Below are 23862 nucleotides of genomic sequence, written 5' to 3' on the forward strand. Positions count from 1 at the left end.
TTTCCAAGTGTGTGACCAAGTTTAATGATACATTTGTTCTCTGAACATTTGACCATCAATAACATTTCATGGGTAGTGATGCCCAGAATGTTACTTCATAGGTTTTTTATATGAATATTTACAAAGACTTTCAAAATTCAGTGGCACTAAACAAACAAGAAGAACTTAAAACTTTAAGCTACAATGCTTAAAAAATGTAAACAGTTTATTTTACATAGTTGTAAAATATAAGAACTTTCTAATGCAGCTTAATTTTATCTGGAAGGTGAATATATCCTGGTGCCCGTGAACACGGAATGAGAGAATTCTTTACACAAGTATTGTGCTCCAGTGTGCAAAAAATTATATATAAGAAAGGAATCTCAAGTCCACAACAATTAAAAGACAACAAAAAAATTTTCACGTCCTGAAGTTGAGAAATTTATAAAAACATTTACACATGGTTGCTGACCCATCAAAAACTTGCATAACTTAAAACTCTGAATATTAGCTACTACAAATTCAAGATCTTTCTCCAATGGAATTTTGTGCAAAGATCAGACTACATTATTCAGCATTTTTCCAGCCTTCCTTTCCCACCCCAGCTCCTGACATCTAGTGGCCAGAAGCACCACTAAAACCCTTTAGATACAGGTTCCAATTCGTGCATGTATCCCAAAGGCACACACATGTGCAGACACAATTTTGTGCAGAAACCTATGCAGGTTCACAACGACATGGCAAAACAACTGTTTGCAGAAAGTTTAGAGTCTAATGTTTGGCAGGATTATTCTTACACATTCCTCTCTATCCTACAAGCCCAGGTGTTAATAGGCACACTGCTTTCCAAGGATCCAATATTTGAGTAGCCTTAAAATAAAGATTTAAAAATAAATCAGCCTGTAACATTATTATATTAGATACTTTGCTTTTGCCTGCATTATTTATGGAATTTCAATCCCACAGTACCATAGCTTTATGCTGTCAGTTGCAAACCAACTAAGATACATTTTTCTTTTTGTTAATGAAGACTTTAATTGCTCCAGTAAAGTCAGCTGATAGAAGCACTTCTGTGTGATCTGTCTTCAGAGCTCCTTAACAAGAACAAGAATAAACTGTTAGTTCATTTAAAAAAAAATATATATATTATATATTTTATTATATATAAAACACACTCGCATTAAAATATATGACATCACTATGAAACCCTTCTTCCTTTATAATTTCTGATTTCTAGCCAATATTTCAAGAAACATCTGCATTTCTTTTTATTAATGGTTGGTGCAGCTCTACCTCCTAACAGCTCCAATGTAAAAGGAACAATCCTGAAGTACTTAGGATGGCAACTGTACCCCTCATCTCACATCCTCCCTCAGCTTTTAAGAATGCAACAGCTGCCCAAATGTTCAAGGTGGAATGCTAAGTTGGAATATGTACCCATGGCACTGCAAGGACTTTTCTTCTCAAGAAACCCCCACCCAGATCAGAAGTATTCACAATATTTTCCTGCTCCTGCCATGGTACCAAGCAGAGTTCACCTTAAACACCTACCAGAGGGGATGGTGTCTGATATCTCACAATCTTCTCCCTTGCTTTCAGCTTCTTGCTTTTCAGAAGTTTCCAGTGACACCATCAGACCAGGATTTGGAGCAAAGATTGCAGAGGTGACAACTGCATTGTGCGCTGCAGAAAGACAATCCAAGTTTGATTACCTTGCTTCAAGAATTTGTTCATTTTACAAGAACAGCAGGCAGAACTTCTAATAAATATACAAAAATCTCAGTGCTAGTGGCCATCAGGTAAACTCAGAATTCAAGGAACAACTGTCATTGTTCTATAATCTTAGGGATTTCAGAAGATGCTCTAAGTGCCCAAAACTAACTGGCAAGAGGTCCAAAACATATTTGATATAAGCATGGCCCACATTTTCCAAAAACACTGTGTATGTGGAGCAGATAAAAGAGCTGCTTTTTTCCTCACCCATTTTTTGTTTTAGTCTGCTGTGCAAGAGAAAGCTTCCATTTGTTTTTAAAGTCACTTTTCCATAAAGGATTATGGGTTGATAATTATTTTGATTTCTAAAATTAGCCAGCAAAAGATTACATTAATTTAATCTCTTACTAAAACTGGACAAACTCTAAACTACTTTGTCTCTTGCCATCCCAAAGAGAGTGTCCTGTCAACAAGGATTCCAGACAGGTCACCAATTACCATGTATCCTGCTAAGAATTTGTTCACACTAAATGAATAGCAAATAAAATATTTCAAATCATATGAGCTTTGATAAAGCGAAGATCAAAAGCTGGTTTTTACCTTTAATACCTTCCCAGAAGTCATTTCGATCTCTTCTTACAGATGTAAACTTGCTCAGGTCATGGTATGTACTCCAAATGTAGACATATTTATCTTCTGAACCACTTACAATGTAGGTAAAATCATGGCTAAAGATTCAAAGAAGGAAAAACATTACTTTTCTTAGCTGTTCAGGCATGCATCACAGCAGCTCTGCATCTCTAAACTCTGACACTAACAGGGCTACAGCCCAGGAAGTAGAGATGATTTAATCTGGGAAATTTATCTGGAGCAGGGGGGCTGAGCAAGATGATCTCCCAAGGTCCTTCCCAACCTCAGCTGTAGCACAGTTCTGCCCTCACAGCAACAGTAATGGACACACAGCTCACTGTCCACAGGATGCAAATGCATTCACTCACCCACAGGAGCTCCCAGCTCATCACTCTTCACCAGAGTCTTTTTTTACCTTTCCATTCCAAGCCAAGTGACATTTCAGAAGCTCAGTTTCATGACAATGTAGATTATTTAAACAAAACCCTCCATACTTCAGCCACAGCATTTCCCAAATCCCTAACTCCATTGTTACAAAACTGTCTTACCTAAAGCTGGCTTTGATTTGGCTGCTGCTGTTGACATAACCTTTGTACTTCATAGATAAGGACAGATCTCTTAGGTCATACAATCTGATTCTGGAATCATTTGATGTCACTAGTATCTAGAAAAGAAATAAATCAATTTAGGAGTGGGAACAATTAGCCATTTGCAACCATTTTTTCACCTGCACATTAATCAGAGCATAACATCATTAAAAGAATATATATTCTATTTTACCACTACTTAGTACTGTATTAGTCTAAATCAGCAAACAGCAAGGCTCATTTCACTAGTGTTACAAGATTTGGCACAAAATTACTAAACATTAGATATAAATATCAGAATTCAGTACTGGTCCAAAGCTGCACTCAAAGACAGTACCTTATTTTCTCCAGGCAAAGGTTCAATGCCAGTAATTTTTCTTCCAACTCTATTTCGGCCCCTGGTAGAACGCACGTGTATTTGTGTGTGATACTTCAAGTGCTGAAAAGATATCAAAATGTGTCCCAAACTGAAACAATTGTATAGAAACATTAGTTTGCTTCAAGCTCTAACAGGTTTGTTTCTTGGTATTTAAATAACCATGACTTCTAGATCTGCTTGTTATTTAACATAAAAAAATCCACAGCCTCAAAGTTTGTTTACCTCTGTGTCATAAAAGATGCATCTTCCATCATAGGTGCCTATCACTGCATATTTGCCATTCTGACAGAAGTTGGCAGCTGTAATCAATTTTGTCTGCCCATCTACTTCATTCCATAATGCCACTTTTTTGTCAGGAATGTTCCAGAGTCGGAGTTTTCCATCCAATGAACCACTGAGGAAGTACCTGTCATCCTGAGAACACACACAAGGTTTAATCTCCACTTGTGCTATGAGTAAGTTTCTGCCTTCCTTAAAACCTTCCCACCCCATTTCCAAACAGCTCTTCTACAGAATTTCCCAATTAGAACCTTCAGAATAATTAATTATAATGTTTAAGAAATTTGTGGCAAATGGAATTCAAATTCTTACAGGTTTTTGACAAGATTACACACATGCAGTTATATCTCAGGTTAGAAAATTGCTCACTGTTAGCACAGTTGTACTTTCTACCCTCTCAACACTCACCTTGCCAGGAGCTGAAAGCTCCTTTCATGGTTTCCCATACATCTACTAGTTCTGTTTAGGGAACACTGACAACACTGTTCTTCCACTTGAGTTTTATTAATATTAGGAAGCCTGATTATAGTATTTTTAAAAATTTATAAAAAGTAAGTTGAAATTAATCCCTTGAGGTCTCTGATCCACCTCCCCTGCTTGTAGCAAGGACAGTTACAGTTCCAAAAGTTTGATCAGGCTGTAGTGGCTATATCCTGTCAAGTTTTAAGAATTGAAGGATTCTGTGGTCTCTGGACAATCTGTTCAATCTCATTATGATTTTTCCCCACAAATATTCAATCACAATATCCCTCACTGGAAATTTAACTTTTCACAGTTACTCTACACTTTACTAGCTGTGACGGTACAGCCAACAGACAATTCACTTTCCCCTTCACATGTACACATGGTTAAACCCCATGGACAGTCCTGGTGAAGTTCAGTGAAGATGAACACAAAGTCCTGGAATATTATCCATGAAGCATATTTTTGAACTGCACAAACTCTATTATTCAATCATTTTATTTTTTTAATTAAAAAAAAAAAAAAGGGAATGGAACGCTGTAATTTTAAATTCTACCTCTCTAGAAGTAAGAGGGCAGTTACACTTACCCTTGGATGGAAAGCTATAGCAGTGACAAAGTCTATATGCTGGAAACAGCAAAGACATTCTCTTCTTGATATGTGCCATAATCTGACAGTTTTATCCATAGAAGAAGAAAGCAAGAAGTAATTCTGTGAAACAAGAGAATTCCACAGTTATTAACAGACATAAAAGTAACAGGAAATACAGAAGCAATTTGATTGGTAGAGCCTTACCAAGGCTGTGCTGCCATGAAATTCAACATTTTATATTTTCAGACAAAAAGGTTTATCCAAATTACCATTACTTATCAGTGTTTTCCTTAAGAGCTGTACACTGATTCTTGGTAACAGAAAATTTTCTGGAACAACCTCAGTGAAAACGAATACTTGAAATGTAATTAAAGTATTCCAAGAAATGGCATGACAGACCTCAGAGATGCCTGAGATGCTTCAACCAGACTGTGTTCCTAAAAGTACAACTGCATTCCCATGTGGAGAATTATCTGAATAAGTCTAATGTGAAGCAAGCTAACTCTTTAATTTTAAAATAGATGTATGTGTTCAGCAACTTCAGAACACGTACACTTTGCATAAAAAGTGAAGCACACTGAAGACAGGAAAAGCAGTAACATCACAGAACAGAAACCACACAGCTCAAAAGAAAATCCCCCCACTGTAAATAATTTACTTTCATTATTGAATATACAACTGTAATTGTTACTGGCTTGTTTGGGTTTTTTTAAGACCACTCTTAATTACACAAGCACAAGAAGGTTGCTCACTTTATTCCAACTATTTCAGCTAGAATAAATGTTGCCTGTACAAAACTTCTCTTAACTTCAAGGATCATTTCATATTGTTCAAATGTATGGTTCCAGTGACAAATGACAACAGAAAACAAAGAAAACACAGAGCTGTGCAGCCTGTGTTAAGGTGCCTTACTTTAGACCAGGAAAGATCAAGAAGATCTGCTGTGTGGCCTTTGTATTTGCAAAATGGTCGTTGCCGAAACGGAGCATTTTTATCATCTGGGTCTTCATCAACTGCACTGCAAATCTATCAGACAAATGCACAGAAATATTTCCAAACATTAGCTGGAAAAATTTACCATGAGGCACTTAACTGCTTTAAAAAAATATAAGGACAGTAACAATTTGAACAAACAATACTGCACTAATACAAAACCAAAGTAAATGTCAAGTACCATGGGCTGTGAAGCATCATCCTGGAAGTGCAAAATTAACAAGTTCTAAATTTTCCATTTTTCATTTCATTTTCATTTTTCTCTTATTCAGTGGGATCAGTCTGACAGCAATTTAAGCAAACACCTGAAGATAAGCTTTTGGAACAAAGTATCTCAACCTTAAAAATTGTGTTCCACTTCAGAATCTAAACTGTGAGTTCAGGTTTCCAAGTTTCTAGTTCATATCGTGAATGACAACCTCCTAGTAAGAGACCGGTTCAGATTTAACAGATGTAAAATAATAACTTTAAAAAGCCCTAGAAATTCCTATACAAAACCTCTCCAGGAAAAAAAACTAACCCAAACCCAACAAAACCCAGTCACTCAAAACAGCATCTCTGGTGTGTGTGGCTTAGCAAGCCCACTCATTTACATGAGTTTAACAACAACTGCTGGCCGCCCTGCTTCCCCCTCTGCCAAGACAACACACACTAAATAATGCTACTGCCAAGATCTTCACTTAAACCCTGATTTTGTCATCTGTTTCTTATACTACTGGAAGCCAAAAGTAGAAATAAAACACCTTAAATACATTTATTTTAATGGCAAGGTTTACTAAAGTATCTGGAAACTACAAGTAAGAGTGTCTGAATACTTTTCTTCAGTCATGTTCCATTTTTTTCTACACAGATGTGAAAAATTTAAATCTGTCAGGTATCATTATGCTTCTGAGAATCCCATAGCTCACTTTGGCCTTCCTCAGAAAAAACATCAAGTCAGACGTTAACCACAAGTAATGGTCAGAGATAAAACACTAAGACAGGAAATTCAATGATGTAGAGTTTCTCCCCTTAGCAATTCACTCAGCAATCTCCTCTGGCAGGAGGCCACAGCACAGCTATGCAGATTTTGTAATGCTTTAAATTCAGTGATGGGCTTCCTTGCTTGCACCCCTTGTACATGGAATTAATATATTTGATTGAAGACATCTATTGATATAACAGTTTGAAGACATCTATTGATATAACAGTTTGACAAAAAGACACAAGCCAAGAACTCCTTAATGTGTGTTTGGATAAAGCAGCAATGAAGATGTGGCATTACAAACCAGACCATCTCTTCCCCTCCCTTGTGTACCTACCCCTGCATCAGTATCAGACTTGGAAGAATTCAGGCTCTCCTGAGAGGGAGAAGGGGAGACACGGCCTGGAACACAGACAGAAACACCATGGTCAGCACCAGGTTCCCAAACAGCCAGAATTTGTGTCTCAGAGCTGCAGCCATGCACAGATACCTTCTGTGTTGTACTTCATGCGCATGTTATTGAAATAGTCAAAGGCATTCTTCAAAACCCATATCCTCACTACATTGTCCTGCCCTGCAGATGCCAGTAATCGACCACAGTGAGAAAATTTCATTGTCCAAACAGCACCCTGGCAAAATAAAGAGATGATTAAATCACAAAAAGTGCTTTTCTGCATACCAAAAAGACTTTCTACAACGTCAACTGACAAGATTTTAGACATACTCAAGATACCACAAGTAAAATAAACTGTAGATCAAAATGCTGATAAATAATTGTTAAGACTGGTGGATTGTGTAACATATGTGCAAAAACAGTTTGAAAGAAAAAGGGCATAGGGCAGAAAGAAAAAGGCCCACAGGGCAGATGACTGCAAGAGAGGAGTTACAGGACGTCAGCACTACCACAGAATTCCACATAAGACTTGTACAGTTATCTGAGGGGCTCAGAACCTCCTGTTTGTTTTGTGGAACTGACAAGTACTTGTAGCTGCACTTGAGGTTTGCATGCATTTTTTTAAAGTGGAAACCGTGATTGGTTACAACCAAAATGGGTACTACATATATTTGTTATATTCATCATTGGCATGAGGGCTTTGCAAAGCCTCTGATGATAATTCTTTCTCCATTGCCAAGTCCAAAGAGTTACTAGTCAATAAAACATAACCACAAGCAGTATCCCATTTCCTCCTGCTACTGAATAAAGAGCTACCAGGCATTTGACTCCACCATGCTCCACCAATCTGGAGGAATTTCCTGGGTTTAAGAAGTCAAATATTGGCATGATGGAAACTAACAGGGATTACCAGCAGGAATGGAAAGTTCACTTGTGGAGGACAACTTGGAATCTCTGGTCACTGACTGCTGTGGGTCATTACCCTCAGCCCAACACTTCGAGATGAAAGATTGCTTCCAGTGTCAGACAGCAGAAGTTTGGGAAATCAGGAATACTAGAATGTATTCCAGACTCATAGGGAAGCATGCTCACTTCAAACACTGGCAAATAAGTAGCTTTTCTGCCTGGTTCTCCACAGGCATCTCTGCAATATCCTATCCTGGTTTCTCCCCACCTTATCATTCTGAACCACATACTCCATTAACCTCTCCCAACTTCTGCCTCCAAAACCTAGTAAGTATTTATGTTCAATATTTGTGTTCATCTGTCTAATAGACTCATTTATTTACTGCTGAACAGGTCAAACTTGCTGCTCTGTGCTCAGTTCTGATAGAGGAAAATAGCCTATTTCAGCCTAAAGTTTTAACTGCAGGAACTGAAAAAAACAAATACCACTTGATACCATAATTCTTCAAAGGAGAGCTCTGGAGAATCCCTGATGCCTAGGAATCTACATGCTTTTTATTCCCTGAAGATCTGGGCAAACCAGCCAAATTTTCTTCTTTTTTTTTTTTTTTTTTTTTTTTTTCTTTTTGCCAGACTATTATTTTGTAGAATGAAGTTTTTTTCCACAGAGAATAAACCTGAGAGTCATTTTTGGAGGTCAGCAAGTAGATGAAAATGAGAAGTTGAATCTGGCTGAACAGATTGAGCAAAATCACAGATGGAACTTGAGACCTACCATATGCTCTCCACTGAGATCCTGAACAACTTTAATTTGTTCAAAATCATAAGGTCCCTTGAAGCCATGTGCTGCTTTGAACTTAACTGGCCTTGTATAGGGCATCCCTTCATCATCACTGGAAGAGGGATCATCTTGATCTGTGTGAAAGACTAGAGAAACACAAATTCAGCACTTGATATTGCAGCACCTATTTAATATGTTAGTAAGCTTTTTGGTAGTGGATTTGTCTTGAATTAGACAATTTCTATAGGCAATTTAAAGATCTTAAAGGAAAATAAGAACAGTATTGCATTAAGGTCTAAAAATACATCTCCATTCATTTTAGGCTACAGCAAATCCAAACACTGAACACTGAAAATAAGAAGTGCTATCAATTTTTGTTCTGCCCCTTTCTTGGCACCTGTCTTGCATTCAGGAGATCCTGCACTAAGTGATTTCTGTCAGTTTGATGTGTCTGAAAATGAATCTATTGGCTTCTTCTCTCTGAGCACACTGCAATGGCCTGGTGATTTGCCCATGAAGTACAAGAATTGCAAAAGAGCTGTGGCCAACAGCCACTGGCAACACAAGACACTGAAGTGCAGCATTTCCATGGCACTTATCTCAGGCTGTGGTTACACCAGCTTGCTGCAGCACTAGAAGTCTGTCTGAAAGATATACTGATGAAACAAAAAGGGGAGAATTCAATTGCAGTTGGAAAATCTAACAGGAGCTCATGCTATATGAGAGCTCCAGTTGTACTACTGGTTGCCAGAAAACAATCTGATTTACTAAAGTAATGAAGATAATCCCCACCTCTACCTTTGCTGGAGTAACTTTCCAAAAATGTGTATGTTTTGATATCAAAACCTCTTTCTAACAGCACAGCAAAAAATCAGAGCATTAAGCTGGTTTAGTTGAAAAGGTCTCTCAACTATTACTTTACAAGAATTTATCCTTGTAACATGTTCATCTCAAAATGCCTACTAAGCTACAAGGTTCAACTCTAAAAAAATCACATCACCAACTGTAGAACAGTGGTAGAATGCAGCAGTGTATGTTCCTCTGCCAGCTTTGATTCCTAAAGCACAAGGATAAACCAACTACTCTATTAAAAAAAAAAAAGGATTGTCATTTACCTTCATCTCGAACACTCTTAACCTTATTAACAGCACGTTCACCATATTCTTCAGCAAGGTGCTTTGCCTTCTTCACAGATTTGCCAAGGAACTTTTTCAGTTGAGTCCTTAAAAACAAGGGTATATTTTCAACACATAATAATGGAAAATTGTCTCTTTTTTTGCTACTATAATCAGTAATTTTGATTTATAATGCAACCTTTTCTTTTTTTATTACTGCTTCTTAAAATAAGCAGTAAATTTGACAGCAGTCATGCAACCTTCAGTTCAAGCACTGAGCTACAGGCTTATGTAAAATCAGGTATCACCAGTAAAATGATTACTTGAAAGGTAACTTGTTCAGTAATCAGAAGGGAAGTTTCAGCTTAGAAAAATAAATTCTGTTTTTTCTTCCTAGGGAAAGGAAAAAACATAAAACAGCATCTTACGTTTTCTGTTTTAACCTCCCTCCATCAGTGTCAGTTTGCTGTGGCTGCATTTTGTCTTCATCATCAGACTGTGCTGCATCATTACTAGGAAATACAGAAGTGACTGTTTAATGGGAAATCATAATGAATCTAAATTGAGTGAAACATTAGTAAAGTAGGCCATGCATTTTAGGATCCATCTTTATTCCTCTATGTAACACGTTGGAAAAGCATGGACATTATTTTAATCACATAATAAACAGGTCTTTCAATTATTAAGCATCTTTATACTAAAGCTGCAGGTGTCAGATATATTATTCCCTGCCACAAATTTCCAACTTAAGCTTATAGTGATACTTTGAAAGCTAAGAGCAGACAAAATTCATTAAATTACTAGGAACTGGTAACATGCCACTTAAATTAATAGTTGTTAATCCTGAAATAGAAGTTTTTTTCACAAAAGACTTCTAGAAAAGTGAGCTTCTCAATAATACAACAATGCAAAAAACCTAGAAGTTGTCTGATGTATAAATTCATATGGGCCTTTGAAAAGAACACCTAGACTGACATGATATTATGATCATTAAGCACGTGTCGTTTTCTATCCAAGATTGCAAAAAGCTTCCATTTTACACATTAGAAGGATCTAAAACTGTATTAAGAACAGGCAAACCTCAAAGCAGTCAGCTGCACTAATGACAACAGATCTTCAAAGAAACAATCTCCTATGAAACACTGAAAAAAACTACAGGAGGTGGTGGCATGAACAACATCCAGTACTTGAACACAAAATGTGTTTAATTCAGCACAGAAATGACATTTAGTATATCAAAGGCTAACTGGAGATCAGTGGATTTTCAGATGTACTTGCTTGTCAAGTTCCAGCAAGATCATCAAGTTTTAGTAAACTTGAGAGAAATCAATAATGAGGCTGGTTCATTGAGAACTGGGAATCAGCTCAGATTAGTCAGACAGATGGATCTGGGCTCTTTTCACCTGCGTAACAGCAGCTTCCGTTTATGCAAACCCGTGAGAGCAACAGCATCTTGAAAGCTCTCATGATTCATACCTGACATATTCTTTAGTTCTCCTCATGATATGCAAAGTCAGGGGATTAATGCCTGTTGGCAACTTTTCTTCTGCCAAACTCAGAGGTATTTCTTCACCTGTATCAAGGTTTTTTATCATTACACTTGCTAGAATTTCCTATCGAAAAAATAAGATGTGAAATGAAGAGAACTTGATTAGACTTGAAAACCTAGAGCAAAACAGAAATCATCAAAACTTACAAATTACTTATCTTAATGGGAAATTCTGTAGCTCACTAAATATTTATTTTACAAAGACAAAGTTTAAATTAGCATGTTAGTGCAAACGTTATCAATCACTAGACAAAGATGAACAGTTACATACCACAAGCTTCAATTTCATAAATCAAAATGCAGCTATAGAGACATCAACCACTGCCTGACACCCTTCATGCTAATATGAAATATATTATGTAATTAAAAGACATTACAGTCTTCCTCTTTCCTACTCCAGCTGCTATATCTTAGGTTTAGCCAAAGGCAAATTTAACATACAGGGAGAAAAGGAATTGAGAACTCACTAGCACCACAAAGGAGAAGGTTTAGTTGGGGTATCTCATGAATGCTTACAAAAGTTCAGCAACACTTAAAAAAAGCTGTACAGTGATAGACACAAATGAAAACTTACAAAAGCCAAATATCATTGGGATTAGCAGAATTATTTACAGAAGAAAATATTTTTTAGTATGAGGAAGATCATTTTGCTATTGCTGACTCCTTCCCCTTTTAGACACATGACAAAATGCCAGGTTTGCTGCTCTTCCCTCCCATGAAAATCCTATGAGGTGTTTGCATAGCTACCAACACAAACTTGATGGCATTTCAGTCTGTTACAGCTCACACTTCCAAAGGCTAAAGGCACACATGACTCAGGGACACAAAGTTCTTAGGTGGACAAAGCCAGCTGCACCATCACTCCTATTTGCATTGCTGGTGACAGCATGGAGTGGTTCAGAGAACAAGGAGTGACCTGACTACAACAACTCATTTATCAGACAGGGAAAGCAAGAACAAAGGTGTTCCATGTACAGACCACAGCCATAGATACCTCATCTGTGAGCTCTCTGCCAGAGTTAGACCTGGGTCTTTGTGGTCCAAGTACTTCATTTGTTGTTTGGCCATCAGCTGCTTTCCCATTCTCCTGAAAGGGTGCAGACACAGATTACATTATCTCTACTGTATCACTGAAGCAATAGAAAATGTTCCAGTCATCAAACTCACAATCATTTCCCAATACCTGGGCAGTGACAATTTTATCTCCACTAGTTGCACTAGCCAAATCCAAGGAAGGCTGAGAATCTTTGGGCACACCTTCTGTCACTGAACTTGAAGTTAAAAGACCACCAGCTGTGAAGCTGTCTCGAGAAACTGAAAAGAGATTTATTAAAAAGAGCATAACACTTGCTATAGAGATCAAATCCTAACATCACTTACAGGCTGAACACCTTTCTGACCAGTTTAGTATTTTTTAATGATCAACTGCCACCATATCTAACTTACAATTAAGTATTTCATATACAGTTGGAGGTTCAGGCATGACTTCACACCTAGGCCTCTTAAACTTTATTAAATTCTTTTTAATAGTCATTTCCCAGTAACCCATGACTACTCATTTTCATAAGAACTCAGTCCACACCTTGACTTGCATTTCTATGCAAATACAGACCACACACACATTTCATTTGAAGTAACTGCTTTCTAACTTATGTATTGATGAGTCAACTTCTCCTTGCTATAGCTACAGCTATTTAAGAAAGTCTGTGAATGAGGAACACTTGTAAAGCAGAAGGGTATTACTTCATTGCAATAAGCTAAGATTGTTGCATAATTTTTTACCTATCAACTAAACTAAAAATCACAGGACTGAATGATTCTTCACTCAAAACACACAAAAATAATAACCCTGCAGATAAATAAACCCATCTAAATAGAACACTTGCCTTCTAGAACAGGTTTTTGCACCTCAAACTCCAGTTCACTCTTCTTCTTGCGGGGAGGTGGAGCTGGCCGTGCAGGGGGGGGTGGCCTCGGGGGAGGGACATTGGTGGGAGGGGGGGGCCGGGCTGGGACAGGTTTCTTTGTGCTGGCAACGATGTCAGGCTCTACAGTCAGCTGCCTCGGGGGCTTGGCTGGGGGCATTTCTTCTGTTGTAGAAGGGTCTTTGGTAGATAAATCTGAAGCCGCTCTGTCTAAAGTATTTGTCTCTTTCTTGTCTGTTATGTCCTCTTTTTTTGATGTTTCTCCTTGTGCTTCAGTTTCATCCGTTTTATGGTCAGTTGCATTTGTTACTTTTGTTGGTTTATGAGATTCCTGTTGGTCAGAACTAAACAAAAGCTTCCCAGACTCCAATTCAGCGTCCTTGCACACACTCTGATCCTCTGGTTCTCTAGTGTCTTCTGGTAATGCTATTTTAGCAGCTGGTACTTCTGGGACATCACTAATGATACCTGCTCCAGAAATCCAAGCATTTGCATCTGAATTTGGATCAGTCAATTCATTTTCTCTAGAAGCTAAAGCATCATCTTCTAGTTGTTGGGCCTTCTGGCTTTCTTCTATAATACTGTCAATAATCTAGAGAAACAAAACAAAATCATTATACCAGTCACCAGCAGGCACTTCCTGGGTAAAAATTTCCAGTCAGCCTGCACAATACCCACAAGAGCTCTTCCACTGAAGAGTTGTTTTATATACAAAATGCAGTTTGGTTAAAAAGGAGACCAGAACCTTGGTGCAGAAATGAGCATATTCAAAAGATAAAACAAGGTAACTAATTTCCAGTCTTCTTCAATATATTTGGAGAGAAAACAAAACTACTTTTTGTTAGGAAACAAAAGCTGCTCATTCTTCAGAGTTCTCATGTACTGCTAAATATGATTTTGTAAATTGCACAAATAATTCAAAACTGGTGAATCCTAAATATGTTTTTGGAACACTTAGTTTGATTTTTACCCTTTCGATGAACATTTTTACTAGCATTAACAACTAATTCTAACCTATGGTAGTTTCAGGATGAATACTGATCATTAAATGATTTAGTATTTTTTGTGTGATGCTGGAAGCTCAAAGCAATATTTAACTAACCTCTTTTGAATCATCTTGTTTCATTTCTCGTACAAATGTTTCATTTCCAGCTTTGTGTAGTTTATTGTCCATATCCTACAAAAGAAAAAGTCATGAGACAATGGTACTAACTTCTTCAGTAAGATGATCTAACAAAAATACAGCTCCAACAAATTAAATAGCATAAAGGACAAGAAATCTGACACATCTTCACACATTACTGCTGTCAGATGTTTAAACAGTAATGCTCAGTACACATGAGAAGTATTTCAGAGTCATGTACCCTATGCAACAAAACAGGCAGTCATATATAAGAGGCTGCAACCTCAATTAAAATCAAACTGAAGGCAGCATGAGTTCAGAGAAATAGACACATGTAATAATCTGCAGCAAGGAAATTCCATATTAAAATATTTTCTCTTTTATTTATCAGCTTTTAGGAAAGGATGCAAGAACTATATAACAGCCACATATAGTAGAAACCATTTAGAAATTTCCAAATTAAGGCAGGCAGCTCTATCAAGTGGTCACAAATATGCTTCTGAGGTTCTAACATGGAATCTTACATTCTTGCAAAGACAGCTGCAATTACAGAACAATTCTTCCTCCCTCTCCACTCCCTCCTGCCACAAAGCATTTCTAATCTAAATGCAAGCTCTACTTTGCTTTATTATTAAAGTTTATCTTCAAGTGTATGATGACATAAATACTTAAATGTAATCAGTGCCTACAGAAGCCCATTATATTAATTTCCAATTCTGTTGACATTAAACTCACACACCTATTAGACTTCGGACTTAGGAAATATTTCTTACCCATTCCAAGACAAATGATACCATTAGTCACACATTCACTGAACTGATATGATACCAAGCACAGAAACTACTACTTTTTCCACCTTCAGAAATTTAGCTTTGAACAAGTACTTAAGGAAGATACTTCAAAAAATTCAATAATCAAACAGCAACCTAGAGAATATCATAGCTAATAATTCATGAAGACATTAAAGTTAGTTTTGAAGTTCATTGATTGCACACAGTTTAGTGAGAATGATAAAACAACATTGCTTGAAAGGCTTACACATGTAATACTTAATTATTAAAGGGACATTAAACAGAACACAAAACTGGGGGTAAGGCCCTGTTCCCTAAGAGGTATAGCAAGATATGGTATCACTGTTAAAATACTATTGATTCAGAGCAGAGCACTGCTGACAGCTCTGAAACACTGGCTTCACCAGGATTTCCCAACTCTTTGCAGACAAACCTACAAGAAGTGTTGTACAGCAGCACCTTTGGCCCTTGTGAGAGCAGGAAATGAGTGTTATTTGCACAAGGTTCCAGCTCCTCACCTATTCACTGTGTGCTGGATTCAGGCTCGCTGTCACTACGCACAGAATACCAATTACCTGCGTGGGAAGTGGCAACGCTGTCTCATTAAGCTAAATATAGTGGTTTATCTTCACATAACCTAGGGGGGAGGCTTCTGAAGTACAAACATTAAGATCTTTCTTATTTTGGAGACAGAAGAGAGCACAATCAACAATTTCATATAAATCAGGACCAAAAGCCAGGTGGCTGCAGAGCCTTGTTTACTACTCACAAATCAGTTGAAAGAGCACAGTTCAGTAATCACATACGGCTTAGTTAAATTGCACATACACATTTCAGAATAAAATGAGCTTTGAGACACTGTAACATACCCTAAATGAAGGAAAGCTGGAATTTCAAGACAAGCACAATTGCTACATACAACAAGGAAAATCTGTAATTTCCTCTGTGTGCAGATGTCAGGGGTTCTGTAGCACATTAGGTGGAAATACTCAACCCTGTGTTCATCAACAAGCACTCGACTGATTTTAAGAAACTCACCTTTACTACACTGGTTCCAACTTTTGTTGGTGACCTGTCAGAAAAAGAAGACAGACTTAGGTAGAGTTCATAGACAATAAGCTTTGTTTTAAACAGTCTACAACACAGCCTTCCTTTGCAGGAACTGTATACTTGATAATTTGGATGAGCAACAAAGTGAATGTTTTTCACATCACTTGTACACAAGTTCCCTCCTCTATACCACACACAGATCCACAGCTTCTACAAAATCCTGAGAGTTTGCCAGCAGAATCTTTTAGGAATCACCTATCACCCTTTTCTAATAAAAAGATGTTATTCCAAGTACAAAACTAAAACCATTTTGCACTACAGAGAATTCAAAATTAGCATGTGTGTGCCAAGCATTGGGTAGACACTGAAGAAACAAAACTCTCAGAGAGCAGAAGCACAAACACTCCAGTACTCTGCAAATCAAGTGCCTGAATCCTGATCCATAGAGTTACCACTATCACAGCCAGTCTGCCCCTCAGACTCTGTAGCAAACCTAAGATCTTGTTTCTAATCAGGACATTTGGTATAAATAGAGACAAAATACACTTTAACAGGAAGGAACTGGTGTGCACTACTTTCCAAAATACTCCCAGTGAAACAGTGACTTAGCATTAGCAACCACTCACACTCCACCTCTGGTTACACTAATTACATGAAAGAACAAGCTATCTTAGGGGAATGGTATCAAATAATTACTTCTTGTCAAGTCAATTCAATTAGTGGATGGTCAGCTCTTATTATCTCCTGAACTTACATCTTCTACAAGACTTCCAGAATTCTGGAAGATATTTAAATATTGAATCCCACTGCTTACTCTGACTACAGAATCTTGCTGATACATAAAGGAAAGGTAGGACCAGATGATTTTTCTGGGCTGCTTCCACCCTGAATTGTTCTATGATTTTATCAGTTTGTCAATCACAAGCAGAGACAAAGTTGCAGATTAATTCCTTAAAAGTTTACTACCAAAAGAACTGCCTGGATTGCACACAGATCCCAGCTGACCACCAAGATGAGTGACAGTCTGAACCCCAAGTATCACCTGGCACCAAGCAATACACACAAATATTGAGATCTCAGCCTCATTCACCCCTCCTGCCTCCAAAATCGTTTTAAATAACAATACTTCCTGAAAAAAAACCACAACTATTTCCAATTGTTTTTTAAGAATTTCAGCTCTTCTCTTTACCATCTGGAAGCATTTAATCACAAAAAAGCAAAGATGCCATTTATACAGCAGAGCTAAGTAAACAAGAAAGTACAGTGGATTGTTATATAAACACTCTATCATTGCAACTAATTTAACATGCTACACTAAGGTGCTTCTGTCCAAGAATTAACTTCAGGTGCACAATACCTGTGACACTGTTTTGAGGTACAATCCTCCTAGAAAGCTCTAACCCCAATGTGCAAAAAAAAAAAAGGAGAAAAATTAATATTTTGGCCAGGAAAACAAGAACATTTTTTGTATCACAAAATACATTGCTGGGAAAGGCCTCAGCCTGTGTGAGATTTCTGGTTACTGAAACATTTTCAGTTCCACTATCAACTCTTGAATTTTCTTAGGAGCAGCAGAAATGTGTCACAGTTCATTAAGTCCATGAGATGACTTTAACAATGAAACATATTTATAATTACACCATTAATGCCTAGGCTTCAGCTAGGCTCCTATTTTACAAGACACTGCTTAACAACCTAAATAACACAAATCCCTCAACTGCAAATAGATATTTTGATTTTATACTGTGACACTTCCCACTAATTGGACCCTCACTCCTGGTACAGGCAACTCATTCCTACACTGGTTACACAAAATAGGAGGTTCAAAAGACACTGTTATTGTTTCAGACTTCTTCAGCTGATTAGTTCTGCAGAAAATCTGCACTCAAACAAAACCAGATGTTACTTTCCATGCTCAGGCTACTCAGCTACCTTGGAAAAAGGTGCTTGAGTGATAAAGGTTACAAACTAGCAGGTGTAGAACATAACATGGTGCTGTTAGCTTGACATAACCCACACGCACAATTAAGGAGAAGCTTTAGCATGGAATTTACATGCTTTTAAAATAGTGGAGAGCTTCCACAGCTGTTTGGCAAAGCCCCCACTTTCAGATCAGCTTGTAATACAGGCAGGTAAGTTCAGAGTCTTGCCTGAGAGGATTTGAGCTGTGTGTCTGTCAGCAGCATCGCTCCCAGAGTCGTGAGCAGTTACTGTTTATGTGCTACTACATTTACACAAGGTCAGCCAGCTCAGGAACTGAAATATTTTGCAGTTCAACACAACTCTGGAATGGTCTTGTTCTTCCCAGCCACCTGAACTTACAGCCTTCTCCATGCCCCTGTACTTTAAGCCCATTAGTTTTCTGGATGTAGTGTATAAACCTTTGCATTTTTAAAAAACATATATACAGTGGAAAAAAGTGTCTGAAAATATTTACATAAGATCAACCCAAAGATCAAATATTGATTTGGCTTTGAAAGGTCAGGCAGCACATGAAAACTGACATATGCCACAGAAAACATAAGGCAAAAACTAATCTGGTGTGAACATTTACTAAAAAGTGGGATTTATAAACTGATAGCAATACATCTTCTAGACTGCATTTCACCTAAGTTCTAAATTATCTTACATTACACCATTTTTACACCAGTTTAACAAAGGAAAGCTTCAAGGTTATCTACAAAGATTAAACACAATTCAAAGAAATATCCCATTTCACTTGCACAAATAGATGTCTGATTAGTCTGAAAGTCAAACAAACTCACAAAGAAACTTTTTTTAAAAATTGTTTATCCCACTATCAAATTCATCCTGACGGTGAGCAGACCACGGGAAAGTTCCCATTCTTACTATCAGGGAGCTCCAGCCTAGCACCTGTTTGAAGAGGGCTTAACATTTTCAGCACACGTTGTTGTTAAGTTTTGTGACAGAAAACAAAACATCCAGCCCTTCAAACAAAAAACAATGTGAGTACTGGCCTTGGGCAAATCCCAAAGCAACCGTGCCTGCCTTCCTGGAGGATGTACATTGTTCTCCAACAGGTGTGCCAGCCAGCAGATGGGAAGGTGCTTGCAGTGCAGAGCAGCTGTGCCCCGTGCAGAACACACAGCAGCCAGCCCAGAACTGCCCTCAGCCCTGTCCTGCACACCCTGTTCCCTCCAGCCTGGGAAGATGGAATTGCTCCTGCTGCAGCTCTCCATGGCACTCACACCTCCAAAGCTACAGGGATTCACTGCTGCAATGCATGTCAGGGCTGCCCTGGGGGAGCTCAGCAAACTCTGAGTGCAGAAATGCATCTGCAGCACTGAACACAACCAACACTTCCCACTCCATCTGTTCACTGCCACTTTCAGCTTTGCACATTGGCTAAAACACTCACACACACAAAAGCTGTGCTAAAAATCTCCCACATGTCAATGGGGCACAACTTACCCTTACCTGTCTTCTACACAGAGGAAACTAAATTCTTCAGGAAAAGCATCAAGGCACCTTCTAAAGTAAGGACTACTGAAGTTACAAGTCAAGAATTTAAACAAAACAGAGGACATTTCTCATAATCTACACCATCTCTTTCATTTGGTTTCTCATAACAATTTTTAGGATACAAGCATACTAGGAACAAACTTGCCCCCTCACTGTTAGGCACATGAAGTCCAAATAATTAGGTTTAACAGTTCTTGATTTCAGAGTGGGTGGATCACTTTTCCTATAAATAAAATATAGAGGGTCTGTCACGTGCCTGCATCTAACCAAGTGTGCTTTACTTCATATTTTCCTTCTCTCAAAACTGATGTCCTCCTGCATGGGACTGTTCAGGCCTCTACATTTCAGCATATTTTCCTAAATTCTTCCATGGTTAGAGTGCTTCTAAAGTGAGTGTCAGAGGTTAAATAGGGGCATCTTCTGTCACACTACCTCTCCCTTTTTACCCTGGACTTAGTTATCCAACAAGTGGACACCCTCCACATGTCAAAAGTAGAATTAGAAATAAAAGGCAAGATCTGGAGCAGAAGGGAAGCACACAGGCCTCGCCAGAGGGCATACAGTAACCTCAGAACATCTCCAAACACACCTCACCTTAGAGAAGTCATCACCCCAGAAGTGCTACCCCAGGAACACTACCTCAGACCATTCTAATCTGAAAGAAACACTCTGGTTTCTGTAATTTCTGCTGATTAGTTCTTAAAAAGCACCAGCTACAGATGTAGTCAAGGATGAGAATATGGTGCTTTCCCTGAGAGGGACTCAAGCATCAGTAATTTAATGACTTAACAGTGGGAGTTGGGAGCCTACATCCAACTTTAAAACTCCACTCTTACAGACCAGACAATTAATAAAGCAAGTAAACAGCAAAGAAGTCAGCAAGCTGACGTGAACACTTGGCACCACTTTCAGAGTTTCTCTATCAGCAGCTATTAAACTTCCCCACATAGAACAAAGGCTAGGGAGGGAGGAAGCTACAAACCTCACATTTTTAATGAGGGCAAATGTATCTACACTGCTTTGCTGCACACTAGTGCTGCCAAAAAGGACTCCCAGCTGATTTTACTGATCATCAGAACATTGAATGCAGGAGGAAATATCTGAAACTGCAGAGGGCAACACGTACTTGTTTTCAGTTGCCTTCCCTGCAACACGAAGCTTTTGATTTTTTTTTTTCTGGTCCCACTCAACATCATTACACATGCAAAATAATATACCAGCCTGCTTCCTAGAAGTGCCCAGTGCATGTGTGAAATTAGCTCTTATGAAACCTCAAAAAGCTTATTTTGAGAAAATACTGTCCATATTGTTAGATTCAACAACAGACTGAATTACAGACCAGCAGCTGTATTGCAAACTCACAGACATCACCTCCTTACTTGACTCAGGCTCACAGAATTCTATTGACTTGAGTCAATGATGCATTGACACAGGTTATGGAAGAGCACTAGAGAAATTAAAAGCACCTTTCACTTTAATTTCTAGTGAGTGACTTCATATTATCAAGTTCTGCTTAGATACTGGTGGTGGAAACCTGCAAAGCCAGGCCATGATCTGTATCAGACAAAAGGTGGATGTGCAGATTTAACAGCTCACTTCTACCAAAGCCTGCTTCCCCTTTCCTGTCTGTGGTCTCTAGTCACACTAATCCCTCACCTTCACCCTCTCTGTCCCAACCTTGACAGGCTTCAGCCGCTTTAACTTATTGAACAGTTTTTGCTGTTTCTAGTGTTCAGCTGTTTACTTTGAGTTAATGCAACTCAGAGAAGAGTTTCATCAGTACTCCTAGCAGGAGGTAAGCTGTTGGAGAAAAACCTCATTTCAGTACAAGCACTGTGAATCTGGCTTATCACATCTTGCAGAACTGCATGCTAAGATGTACTTTTCACCAGACTACAGCTAAATAGCTGAGCTCAGAAAAACTTTAATACAGGATCTGAAGGTGAGGAGAAAAGATCTAGTCTTTCCTTTCTTGTAGGCATCCAGTGACCACTGAGTCACAGCTTAAAACAAGCTCCTTGGTCCAATATTAAAGGTTCAAATGGATCCCACAATCCATATCTATTACTCTATAAACAGGCCATGTGAAACCTCATCCTACCACGTAAAATATTGAAGAGGTTTGGTCCAGGCTACAGGAAAACCAGAACTGATACAGGGCATAACCTGTCCAGCACACGGCCAGAAAGAGATTTCCAACAAGAGGGGCACATTTGGCTGACACCAACAACAGTGTCAGGGTCCGTTCTGAGGCAGCAGCACTGGCACAAACCCCACAAAACGCTGGGAAACCTTCACTAGGGACCAACCATCAAAGCGATGCCGAATCACAGATTTGTCAGGGTTGGAAGGGACCGCTGGAAATAATCTAGTCCAGTCTCCATTAAAAACGGTAAAAGTATTAAAGGCACCACTAAAAACAGAGCACAGAGCACACCAGAAGTTGCTCTTCACGCAGCAACAGCTGCCTGTTGCTGACGAAGCTCGCTCTCTTCTCCTTCCTCAGAAAATCTGTTACTTTTATCGCATTTCAGGGACTATTCTGTCGATGCCGATGCCATCTCCGCCCGTCTCCTCCCAGCCCTACACCCGCTCCCGCCTCAGGAAGGCAGGTATGAGCTCATCCTCCCTCTCACGGCCGCCGCCGTCCGCACAGCGCCGGGCGAGCCCCGCTCGGTGCCCGCACCCTCCGCGCTCCGAGCGCACCCCGAGCTCCAGCGGGGGCCGCGGCCCCGCTCTGACCCCGCTTCCCCCCCGTGCCCCCGGGAGCTGCCCAGAGGCGGCGGGGCCGCGCAGAGGGGAGGGAGGGCAGGGCGAACTCACGGCGCGGGGGAGCCCGCGGGGTGCACGTCCTCGGGCGCATCGTAGAACTCCTCGGTGTCGCTGTCGGACGCCATGGCCGGGCCGGGCCGCCACCTCCGGGCACCGCGGGCCGGGCGGCGCCGCGCGGGTATCGCGAGAGCGGCCCGGCCCCGCCCCCGCCCCGCGGAGCCACAGAGGGCCGGCAGGGAGGGAGGCGGGGAGGGGCTCCCCCGCGCCGCGCAGCGCCCCCTGGCGGCCGCCGTGAGGGGAGGAGGGGGAGCCGCCGCTGCCCGGCCCGTGCGGAGCCCCCGGATCGCAAAATCACAGAACCGAGCGGGATGGAACTCACCTCGGGGTCACCGAGCCCAGCCCATGGCCCAACACCACCCTGTCAAGCAGAGCATGGCACCGAGTGCCGCGCTCAGTCTTTCCTTAAACACCTCCGAGACCGTGACTCCATCACCTCCCCGGGCAGCGCCTTCCAATGTCTGATCACCCTTTTATGGAGAAATTCTTCCTAACGTCCAACCTAAACCTCCCCTGGCGCAACTTAAGGCTTTGTCCCCTTGTCCTGTTGCTGGTTCCCTGTGAGAAGAGCCCCGACCCCCACCTGGGTCTTTTCCAGCCAAAGGATTCTTTGATAGAATCAGGTGATAGAGAATTAAGATGGTCTACTAGATAAAATGACAAGAACGTTTCAAATGTTTTTTTTCACATTAATTTCTATAATGAATGCTTGTAGCCGGCAGCAGGAATTGAATAATATGGTTCCTTATTTGTTTTTCCTCATATTTTCCTTCCATAAATTTTCATCTGATCTTCTGGTCGGCTTTGACCTCTCAACTAATTATGAGTAATCAACAGCAACTCCCAGAGGAAAGAGGCTTCCCCTTGAAACCTGCATAGCTTTTAATATTTGCTCAGTAATATATGCCTGTTCCTGATCCAAAACACTTAATCAATACATGTGAGCAGGTTGAGCATAAATTTAGGCTTCCCTCCACATTCTCTGCACTGACCTCCTGCCTCCCTCGCTCTTTGGCTCCCTAGCTCAGCTACAGCTCTTTTTCTGACTTGTAGCAAACACAGTTTCCCAAAGCACTGACACAAACTGGAGTTCTCTGTCTTTTCTCTTATTTTTGTAAAATAATGAAAGGCTTAACGTATTGAGACAGATATTGTTGTCAAATGGTCAACACAGAGGTGTTCACACACACACACCTGTCCTGCACATGCAGGTGACATCAGGCCACATCCTCCTCAAAATTTCCCTTAAAAAATCATTATGCTTCTCAGCCAAACCAGAAGTGCTGGGGTGACAGGAAGAAAACACACTGGAAATCCATGAGCAGTTCTGATTCTTTTA

The 23862-nt window shown here is 39.7% G+C and overlaps 1 protein-coding gene across 1 annotated transcript; it reads right to left on the reverse strand.

Annotated features, from left to right (window-relative positions):
* On the reverse strand, positions 1–22629 carry WDR44 (WD repeat domain 44). Its single transcript, XM_063170670.1, has 20 exons — positions 22518–22629; positions 16200–16233; positions 14350–14424; positions 13209–13839; positions 12506–12636; positions 12317–12409; positions 11250–11386; positions 10202–10285; positions 9774–9880; positions 8653–8804; positions 7068–7206; positions 6915–6979; positions 5533–5646; positions 4618–4740; positions 3511–3702; positions 3247–3348; positions 2871–2986; positions 2293–2420; positions 1531–1662; positions 1–1073 (listed from the first exon to the last, which is right to left on the reverse strand). The coding sequence occupies exons 1-20, from the start codon at positions 22589–22591 to the stop codon at positions 979–981; spliced, it is 2724 nt and encodes a 907-aa protein (XP_063026740.1). The 5' UTR covers positions 22592–22629; the 3' UTR covers positions 1–978.
* Between the last annotated feature and the right edge of the window lie 1233 nt (positions 22630–23862).

The sequence above is a fragment of the Melospiza melodia genome, chromosome 16, assembly GCF_035770615.1.
Source record: "Melospiza melodia melodia isolate bMelMel2 chromosome 16, bMelMel2.pri, whole genome shotgun sequence".
Taxonomy (NCBI): Eukaryota; Metazoa; Chordata; class Aves; order Passeriformes; family Passerellidae; genus Melospiza; species Melospiza melodia.

Bases quoted from the DNA above. Each gene is read 5' to 3' on its own strand.
- WDR44 (XM_063170670.1), bottom strand. From the start codon at position 22,591: ATGGCGTCCGACAGCGACACCGAGGAGTTCTACGATGCGCCCGAGGAC. The intron at 11,387-12,316 runs GTATCTATGGCT...TTTTTTCGATAG, and splicing joins GCAGAGAGCTCACAGATGAG to GAAATTCTAGCAAGTGTAAT. The intron at 2,987-3,246 runs GTACTGTCTTTG...TTTCTTTTCTAG, and splicing joins CTTTGCCTGGAGAAAATAAG to ATACTAGTGACATCAAATGA.